Source organism: Maylandia zebra, linkage group LG7, assembly GCF_041146795.1.
Source record: "Maylandia zebra isolate NMK-2024a linkage group LG7, Mzebra_GT3a, whole genome shotgun sequence".
Taxonomy (NCBI): Eukaryota; Metazoa; Chordata; class Actinopteri; order Cichliformes; family Cichlidae; genus Maylandia; species Maylandia zebra.
Genome location: NC_135173.1, coordinates 49,152,647 through 49,162,336, shown reverse-complemented (window position 1 = coordinate 49,162,336; position 9,690 = coordinate 49,152,647). Strand labels below are relative to the sequence as shown.

The 9,690-nt window shown below is 38.1% G+C and overlaps 1 protein-coding gene across 1 annotated transcript; it reads right to left on the bottom strand.

The window, feature by feature from the left end:
- Window positions 1–3,902: 3,902 nt before the first annotated feature.
- Window positions 3,903–8,310, bottom strand: edf1 (endothelial differentiation-related factor 1). Its single transcript, XM_004549594.5, has 5 exons — window positions 8,061–8,310; window positions 6,966–7,017; window positions 6,663–6,823; window positions 4,584–4,677; window positions 3,903–4,485 (listed from the first exon to the last, which is right to left on the bottom strand). Exons 1-5 carry the CDS (start codon window positions 8,136–8,138, stop codon window positions 4,424–4,426), a joined length of 447 nt encoding a protein of 148 aa, XP_004549651.1. The 5' UTR covers window positions 8,139–8,310; the 3' UTR covers window positions 3,903–4,423.
- Window positions 8,311–9,690: the final 1,380 nt, after the last annotated feature.

The window sequence follows — 9,690 nt, the reverse complement described above, 5'->3', positions numbered from 1 at the left end:
GGATGTGGTGTGTTGAGGTAGTTTTTTTCTTTGTTTTGTTGTACTTATCCATTTTAATGATTGGGCTATTAGCAGGTGCCGCTAATGAATATCTGCAAGCTGTTTGTGACAACTGATAGATACATTCCCTGGCCTTTTTATTAGTTCCACAACTGCTTGTTAACGCAAATATGGCAGCAGTTCTTTGCATTTAGGCACGTAGAAATCATTCAAACCAAACAGAATAAAGATGAAAGGTGATTTTTGAATTGAAGTGACTTTGGACATGGTTGTTGTGCCAGACGTGTTGGGCTGAGTATTTTAGAAACTGCTGATTTACTGGGATTTTCCCGCAGATCATCTCTAGGGTTTACAGAAAATGGTCAGAAAAAGAGAAAATATCCAGTGAGCAGCAGTTCTCTGTGTGGAAATCCGTTGTTGATGCCAGAGTTTAGAATGGAATAGAACATTTCAAGTTCACAGGACAGCAACGGTATCTCTGAACGCACAACATGTTGAACCTTGAAGCAGATGGGGCACAGCTTCAAGGTTCCACACCTGGTGGACCACACAGCGTGCCACGCTGCCAGCTGAGAACAGGAACCTGATGTGACAGATCACACAAGCTACAAGATCGGGGGAGGAATACCTGCTCTGATGAGTCTCTATCTGCTGCCACATTCAAATGGTAGGGTCAGAATCTGCTGTAAGCAACATGAAAGCACAGATCCATCCTGCCTTGTATCAGTGGTTCTGCACACTGGATTACTTTGTACCAACTGATCGTTGTTTAAACACAGTCTACCTGAGTATTGTTTCTGTTCATGACCACAGTGTGCCCATCTTCTAATGGCAGCGTACAACAGTATAACGCTCAAACATGGACCATGACTGTGAGCTCGCTGTGCTGAAGAAATGGTCTCCTCAGTCCAACAGAGCACCTTTGGGATGTGTTAGAAAGGGAGTTTTGCATCAAGCAAGCAGATCTGAAGGCGTCACACAGGAAATAGAGGGTGTTTTTGATGAACGGGAGAAAACACCAGCCTTTTGTTATGTTGTTGTGTGTTTTGTGGATCCTATTACTCCAAAGTATGCTATGTAAGACTGTGTGAAACACATGCAAATTAACTAACTAACTCCGTACTGAAAAAAAATCCACAGCAGTAAACGATGTTGCAGATACCTCCTCCTATTGGTCCTAGCCTTTCTGTAGCTTGGCTGAGAGACTGTGCATAAACATAATAGGGAATTAACTTCTGTTGATTCTATTTAGAATAATTTCTCTATGTCTTGTAAACTATTTTTTGTGCAGGGACTAAAGCGCCGTGAGCAAATTAAAACTAGATTTATTTATTTTTTTGAAAAAGTAAAATAAGTACAGGATGAAAGGAGCCAAAAACTCCTGTCAGACAAAAGAGAAAAACATTTGCCGCTGTGGAAGACAACAGGTTGGTCATGTGGTGGAATCTCAATTTCAGTTTGGAGCCTCAGGCCAAAACAGACCCCAGACCCCCCTCCTTCCCCAAACACCCCCCAAACTCAATACCTCCCACCTGCTCCCCCCACACAGTGTAGCCTTCTGCTTCACATCACTCCTTCAAAACCACTGGCTGCTGCCTTGTCATAGGTGGAACTATGTTGCTATGGTGTTTTGACCAATGGAATGGCATTTCCAGGAAAGCAGTCAGTCTCTGTCTTCTTCTCCCTTTCAGTAGCTCACCAGTCCACACACACACACACACACTGAAGCAGCCTGTTGAGCAAGAATCTAAATAACCCCCTGGTAACAACAGCAAGGCCCCTTCTTTGTTTGTGCAGTGAACACCGGTCAAGAGGTTGCATTCTTTATTTAAGAGAAAAAAGGAATGCCAGCAAACTGTCTTTAGCAGAAGACATAAGAGAGTACAAAGCGGCTCAGCTCAGCTAAAATATGATTAAGGTAAAGATCTAGCTATAGTGAGGGGGAAACGATTTATATGAGTATTTAATTGACTTTAAAAAAACAAAACGCTAATTTACCAGTTATTGCTCATTTAACTCTAGAATGATTGTTTTGTTGGGGCCTTGACTAAAAGTTAAAACTAAAATCTGGTTATGCACTTTATTATCTCCTTCTGGTCTTTATACCTTAAGAAAGACAGAAAACCCATTCATAATGTTATATATCAGAGTGCTTACTGTATGAAGCTGCCCATTAAAAAAATGCTCTTTTAACACTGAGGAGGATTGTTACATGCAGCTCAGTGGAAATGTGGGGCACATCTAGCATGGCCTTAGTTCCATTTCCCTATAGCCAAGAATCAGCCTCAGGTCAACAGGCCCACAGGGCTTTTTCACAGGACACATCTGACATACCACAAAGAAAGAAAAATAATAAAAGTTATATATATTATTAACATGTGTCATTTACTACAACTTTAATTGACCAGAATTGTTAATATTAACATTATGAGTGAAAATACTTGCTATGACAAAGGCCCATTCAGTATCTAATAAGTAGTAGTAATTCTAATCTCTGTACTATTCTAGGGTCTTTAACTTGAAATAGTCAGCACCTTTAGGTGACGGCTGTGGTGTTTTGGCGCTATATAAATAAAGCTGAATTAAATAGTGACAGTCACTGACATGGCATTGGTCTTTAATTAATCACAATGATATCAGCAACTCTTCATGTCACCCAGCTTTCCCATATATCCCAAACGAGTGATGCACACAGCTGCAGCTTCCTTCAGGTGTTTCCTGCGGAGCAGTTGAAGGACTTGCAGCCTGCTGCTGGAGCTAAATAGGAAGTCAGAGTAATTTTCGTCCTTCCCCACTTTAAGTTCTCACACTGACGAGCTCCTCAGTCCTTCACCCTTGAACGTGTTTTGTCCCACTTGCACTTCCTCTTCCATTATGTCCTTGCTGCTCTGCAACAATTCTATGAATCATTAATAAGAACATAAGGCAGCCTTTATGGCAATAAAGAATATTCCCTAAATCAGTAAGTCATTGTGAAAAGGGGGGCACTATGAAGAAATGCAAATTGCTGCTTCATCAAGGTCAATCTTTGGAAGTTAGAAGGTGCCGTCTCAATTTTAGGATGCGTTTAAATTTGGCTTTTTAAGACAAAAAAAACAAACAAACAAAAACAAATTTCTCTGAAAAGGTGCTTGAAACGTTTTACAGTTATGCACCTGGACTTTATCAGCAGTAGTAAACACTGAAACACAGAGGCATGTCTCCCCCCCCCCCCCCATTGATCCTGCATACACTTGTTTCTTGTGTAACTTGCTTTTACAGACTTCAAAATGCAAAAATCTATGAATTTTTTTGCAGTATTCTGACATCTAGTGGCTGAATTCTGTCATTACTTTTGTATTCAATGCTATAGTATTTTCTAACAAAATAATTTAGGCAGCCTTTTAACCTCCTGAGATCCGAGTAAAACTAAAGTATCTTTCAGTTTAACTTTGTCTACTACAGAGGAAATATAGTTTGGGCTTCATCTCTGGAGGATGTGTTTGAAGAATACAAAAACTAGCTCTAGAGCAAACACCAACTCTTGTGACAGAGGTATAGCATGACGAAGAAACAACACTCCAAGGATCCTGAATGGAAATCTTTGGCAGATGCCCATTACAAAGGCGCCAGACAATCAAAGAAATCAAAGATTTGGCTGGTGATTCCTTACATGTTTTTTGTGTCTTCATGCCCACTGAACCTAAAGTTTAACTTGGAAATTATGTGTACAAAACTTTCCAAATAAGCGCCCTGGGACATTTCAAAGATAGCTGCCAAAATTTACCTGAAGTAGTTACTGAAGTGTTACTGGGATAAACGTAGTTTTTAAAAGTCTATATATTATCTGTATCTATATACATCTCACTGGTTTTGTTAAGACATTCTGTGCCACACTAGCTTTAAAGTCACACAAAGAATAATTCATGAACTGCCAAACTTTATTTATAGATCAAAACAACGCACAGCATTAAAACATTTCAACACTGTAATGACATCCACCCACTGTCTGAAGAGAGTGAAAAGATGCAATCAAGCACTTCTGGTTTATCATCATGCTCAGAATTAACATTAGTCTGAAGATGAAAAATAATTCACCTTTTTTTTAAAAAAGAAAAGAAAAATTTGACTTTTATTGTGTCAAAGCCCAAGCAGACGTAGGTGAAAGAACGTCACTGAACATTTTTTGTGATGCTTTAAAAAGCATTCAATCATTCATTTTTTGTGGTGTTTCAGAGTGTTTCAGATGACTTGTTAGTATGTAGCCTGCATTGCAGTGAAGCACCAGGTCCTATGACAGGACACGGTGGGATCAGCCCAGAAAGAGGATCGGATGGGAGGGGAAAGGAAAGTTTTTAAGGGTTCTAAGAGGTGGGAGAGGGATTCAGGATTCAGTTACAGATAACAGGAGGGGTTGGGGAGGGCTGATTTCGAGGCTTTGTGTTCATTTCTTTTTGGTTTTTGGCTCCAGGGGTTGGCCAATATCCTTCCCACGTAGCTTCAGTCCTGTTCATGGTCAAAGGTAAAAACATGTGGGTCATACAGCCGAGAAAATAACATAATTCAACATTTTGTTTTGGAAAAATTTAAAGTAACACACTTACCGATTGCTCTTTCTATTTTCCCCATGACCTGGTTGTTGGGAATGGCTCTCCCGCACTCATAGTCAGCAATGATTTGAGGCTTCTCATTAATTTTCTGAGGAAAAAGTGTGGAATAGATCATTTAGAACTTGTGGGTAGCACATTTCACATAACTGCAGGGTGATAATAAACACTCATTGTAAGGTTTGCACTGGAAAATTACTTTGCTAGCAAATACTTTAAAAAAAAAAAAAAAAAAAAAAACACAAAAAAAAAAAAAAAAAAAAAAACAGCTAAAGTACAGTCATGGCTAAAATTTTAATTTTTTCAACAACTTTCCTTTCCTTTTTTAAGTTTCTATGATTACAGTGAGGAAAAAAAAAAACTCACCATAGATTCTCAACTTGGCTAAGCTATCATGTTTGCCTTGTAGAAAAGTGCATGATCATGCACACATCACCCCCAAGTTGCTCTGGGATTGCTTGAAGAAGTTGATAACACTCTTAACATGGTCAATCCTTTAAAAAGCAAATGGAACCAAGCAGAAGACTACAAACTTTACTCGACTTTGAGTCCTGATAAGATGGGAACGGAGAGCTATCAGTCAGGATTTGGCCTTGAAGCACACCTCTTTGCATAAATTATTTTATTTATTATTTGACAATAAAACTCTGAAACTTCTGAAAGGCCTAGAGCTGAGCGATAGAACGATATGCATTGCGAAAAAACTTTTTCTCTATAGAAAAATTAAACTAATGCGATAGGCCTCATCTCTCTTGCTCTCTTAAAAAAAACAAAAGAACAGCCAATCCAAATTAAGTAGCGCAGAGCCGAACCAATCACAGCCGCAGCGTCACGTCACGTGACTTGTTACACACAGCACAAGTGCCAAGCCGTACATGTGTATTTGTTTGAGAAGCAGCCAGCCGCCGTGCCACCCGGGTAACGGAGGAAATGAGTGTGCCGACTAGAAAAATCAACCGAGAGCGTGACCGAAGGTTACCGAAGAGAAAACAGATGATGGTTCCAATGCCGGAGAGATTGTCGAAAGGAAAGGCCAGAGAAGTTTCGGCTATTTCAAGTCTGACAAAAAACAGAGTAGCGCGCACTGTAAATTGTGCCGAAAGCAAGTCTGGAAATACAATAAACCTTTTTTATCACCTGAAGCAGTGCCACCCACTAGAGCATGCTCAATCTCTAACTGAAAGCGCTAATTCGTCATTTGTCCGACTAACGTTTTTTGTTTTTTTTTTTTATAGATAAAGTTGCACCTTGGATGTGCACCTAGGATTTGAAGAATGTTCTGTTAGCATCTTTATTTTAAAACTGTTTGAAAAGCTCAGCTATACAACAAGGAGAGATTGAGAATTTCCTTTTAGTTCTCAGTTTATTTCATATTGACAAAAGTTAGTCAGTTTTGTCTGTTCTTCTGTAAAACAAACTAGATTTATTTTTAGAATTAATAATTTATTTCTAAGTGGAATTGACAATTTAGTCTGTTTCGTTTGTTCCATTTTGAAATTTAAACTCTTTAGCGGCTGCCTTTTGTGTAGTTTGCAATATTTGCCTTTATTTATCTGAAAAAGTCTCATGTTCCTTAAGTACATCTACCCTGTTGAACTTATTATGGGAAATAAATATTTCAATCAAAACAAGCTGCTGATTATTTCACATTTTACTCGTGAGCAACGGCACATTTAAATCTTACAAATATAGTTATTTGGCTTATATCGTGATAGATATCGTTATCGCCTGAAATGAAAAAAAAAAACATATTGTGATATGAAAAGAATCTTATATCGCCCAGCTCTAGAAAGGCCTGTCATTGTTCTTCACTATACCCCAGAAACATGTCAAACCGCTGAAACTGCTGAAACCTTTGCCCATGACTGTGATCATGTTAAAAACATGGATCATATTGATTTCACAACAACGTTCAAACAATTCGTCACTGACTTGGTTTGGTTTATCTTACTAAGTACTACTTTTTCTTTCGATACGTGTAGACTGCTTTCTGAGATGCTTTATAAAACCAGACATGGCACATTTTCCAGCAGTCTATGCACTGTTTATACAAGCATAATATATTTGTTTACTCACAGTGGCTAGATCTTTCTGGGTCAGGCCTTTTTCCTGTCTGCCTTGTTGAATGACCTTGCCCACCTCCAGAGGAACCCTATCATGGTGCAGCTCCTCTGTCTCCCTGTCCAGTTTGGCTGTATTTTTTGTCACAAGGTGCTGTTTGTTCTGCCCTGCAGCCCCTGCATGACAAGCCGTGGATAAAATCAAAGCATCACTGGGCAATGCGAATAATGCCGGGCATGCAAAGACTGCAGTAATCATAACACAGGTGAGTAAGAGGACTTCATTCTTATAGTGTAAAACCAACTACTGGGAATTTACATTTCTTGGATGTTTGAACTTCCTCCCCACGTCTCTGAGCAGATGTGATTGCCTGGGAAAAAAACAAAACAAAAAAATAGGACAAGTACAGGTCATAACATTGCAGCAGATTGCCCAGCTCTTGATACACACTCTTTAGCCTTATGCCATTTAGTTAATAAGTAACCAATCTGTTTATCAAAGCATATTGACTGAATTTAAGACAGTTCACCTTAGCACACAAACTGAACCTGAATACAAACAATATTTCAGATTTCTCAAGATAGAATAAGCATTCACACACAGAAATGTGACATTTAAGTCCACTCTTTTAAGAAAGGTGTCCTAAGGATTTATAACACTACAACCAACCCATATGAGCCCAAAATGACATCTTGAACCCTCCCCTTTCAATACACGTTTAAAACAGCAACAACAAAATGTCAAAATGGTGTCACAATCAGTTCTTAAACTTCAAAAATTAATTGTTTAGCGAGTCATTTTAATGTTTTTTTGAAGTACCACTTTAAGTTACAGTTAAATTATACTTGTGGCATTTAAAGACGTTCGCTACGTGCCTGCTGATGAGCATTCCCACCATTCGTATAAATAAACACCAAAGTGAGTGTGCCTTTATCCTGACCATCCACTACTGATAATATAGAGGCTACCCCGGCATTAGTGTGATCATTATCCGTGTGAAGTTTGTTTTGTTGAAGGTACCATATGCTACTAGAAACTGTGGCATAAAGAAAAATACACTTCAAGTTAGTGCAGGAAGGTTAGCTAGCTAGCCCTCCTTCGAAGACAGCTAGCACTTGCTTAGTTAAAAACACTCAAACAGACGGTTTAAATGTCTCCAATACGACCGGTCATCTAGAGGCGGTTCATCTTGCTAGCTAACATTAACGGAAACGGGCGTTCATATCTGTTGTTATTGAAGTAAACCAGAAGGATGTGCGATGGTTCTTAGCGCTTCAACTAACGACCACGTGCACAAAGAGCTTTTACCAACACATTACACACGATTAATTCACTCAGTAAGGTAGATATCCGAAAATGTTGTTAGTCAGCAAAAGTACGGAAGCACAAACGAAATACGGCGTTCGCACTAACCTGCTTGGATTTGGCCTGGGCAGCAGTCGGCCCCTTCTTCCTCAAGACAGTTACGGTGTCCCAGTCGCTTTCTGCCATGTTTGTCGGTTGTTCACACAATACCCGTAACGTTGAATATATATATAAAAATAAGTTTAGCTGACAATTTTCCTTCGGGGAAAGGTGTTTCTACTTTAACTAACCAGGCGCACCTTCCAGAATTATCGACCATGCGTTCTGCCAAAACTTTATTTACAACAATGTGGTTAACAATGACATAATGCTGGCCTGTCAGCAGCGACCTCTGCTGGTGATTTCACGGTTAAAGAGCACCTTGCATCAGACACGGACACAAACCCAAGTTTTTTGTTTTTTTTTTTTTGGGGGGGGGGGGGGGGGGTTCTTCAAAATATTAAACTTTATTAAGAAACAGTATACAGAACATGTATACAATCAGAACAAAATTAACATATGCCAGGGGGTGTAATACAAGGAATTACAAACATTCAAATAATTTGTAATTACTACAAATAGTAATAGTTTTCATAGCCTTTTTGTTAAGTGATCCACTAATCAATTTTATGTAACATAAAACATCATTATAGTAATGTTTAAAATTAGACACAAACCCAAGTTTTGTTTTGTTTTTGTTTTTTGTTTTCAAAATATTAAACTTTATTAAGAAACAGTATACAGAACATGTATACAATCAGAACAAAATTAACATATGCCAGGGGGTGTAATACAAAGAATTACATACATTCAAATAATTTGTAATTACTACAAATAGTAATAGTTTTCATAGCCTTTTTGTTAAGTGATCCACTAATCAATTTTATGTAACATAAAACATCATTATAGTAATGTTTAAAATTAGGTTTTTTGTTACTGTATTTGCATTTGTGAAAATAAAATTTAGCTAAGATAACTAATAAGTTTATTATAAAGTAAACATCTTCTTTTTTTTGCCTTCGAAAGAAACAAAATACAACATTTTCCCATTTCACAGTAAAGTCATTATAGAGATGTCCAGCAATGAATCTACTGAAGTCTTTCCAAAATGTTCTAGCGTATGAACAGATCCAGAAGAGGTGTTGCACAGTCTCAGGATGGCTTCCACAAAATCCACAGTTCACATTTATGTCCCTTTTGAACTTCGTCATGTAATGATTAGCAGGATAAAATTTATGCAATATTTTAAATGAGACTTCCTTCACTTTATTCGTTACCAGATACTTGTTAGGAATTGTCCATACTCTTTTCCAGTTAATGTCACTGACAAAGGAATTCCAATAAGAGACCACATGTGGGATAGTTAGAGATTCTGTCTGGAACAAAGCACGAATATTCTTATTACTTTTACTGTGGTTTGTTAGACAGATTCTTCCTATGTGTGAATCTAAAGGGTTGGGGAGAGAAACAGATGATATGCAAGGTTGAATACCTTTAAAAAGCATTATAATACCCGTAGGTATTGCATCAAATAATATGGCATATTCTTTGGGTGTGGCTGGAAATTTATAGGTGTTTAAAAATTCTGAGTAGGACATGAGCTGCCCATTAGGATTAAACAGCTGATTCACTAAAACAATCCGTTTGTCAACCCACCTAGAAAAAAATAATAATTTATTTTTATACACTATGTTCCTAT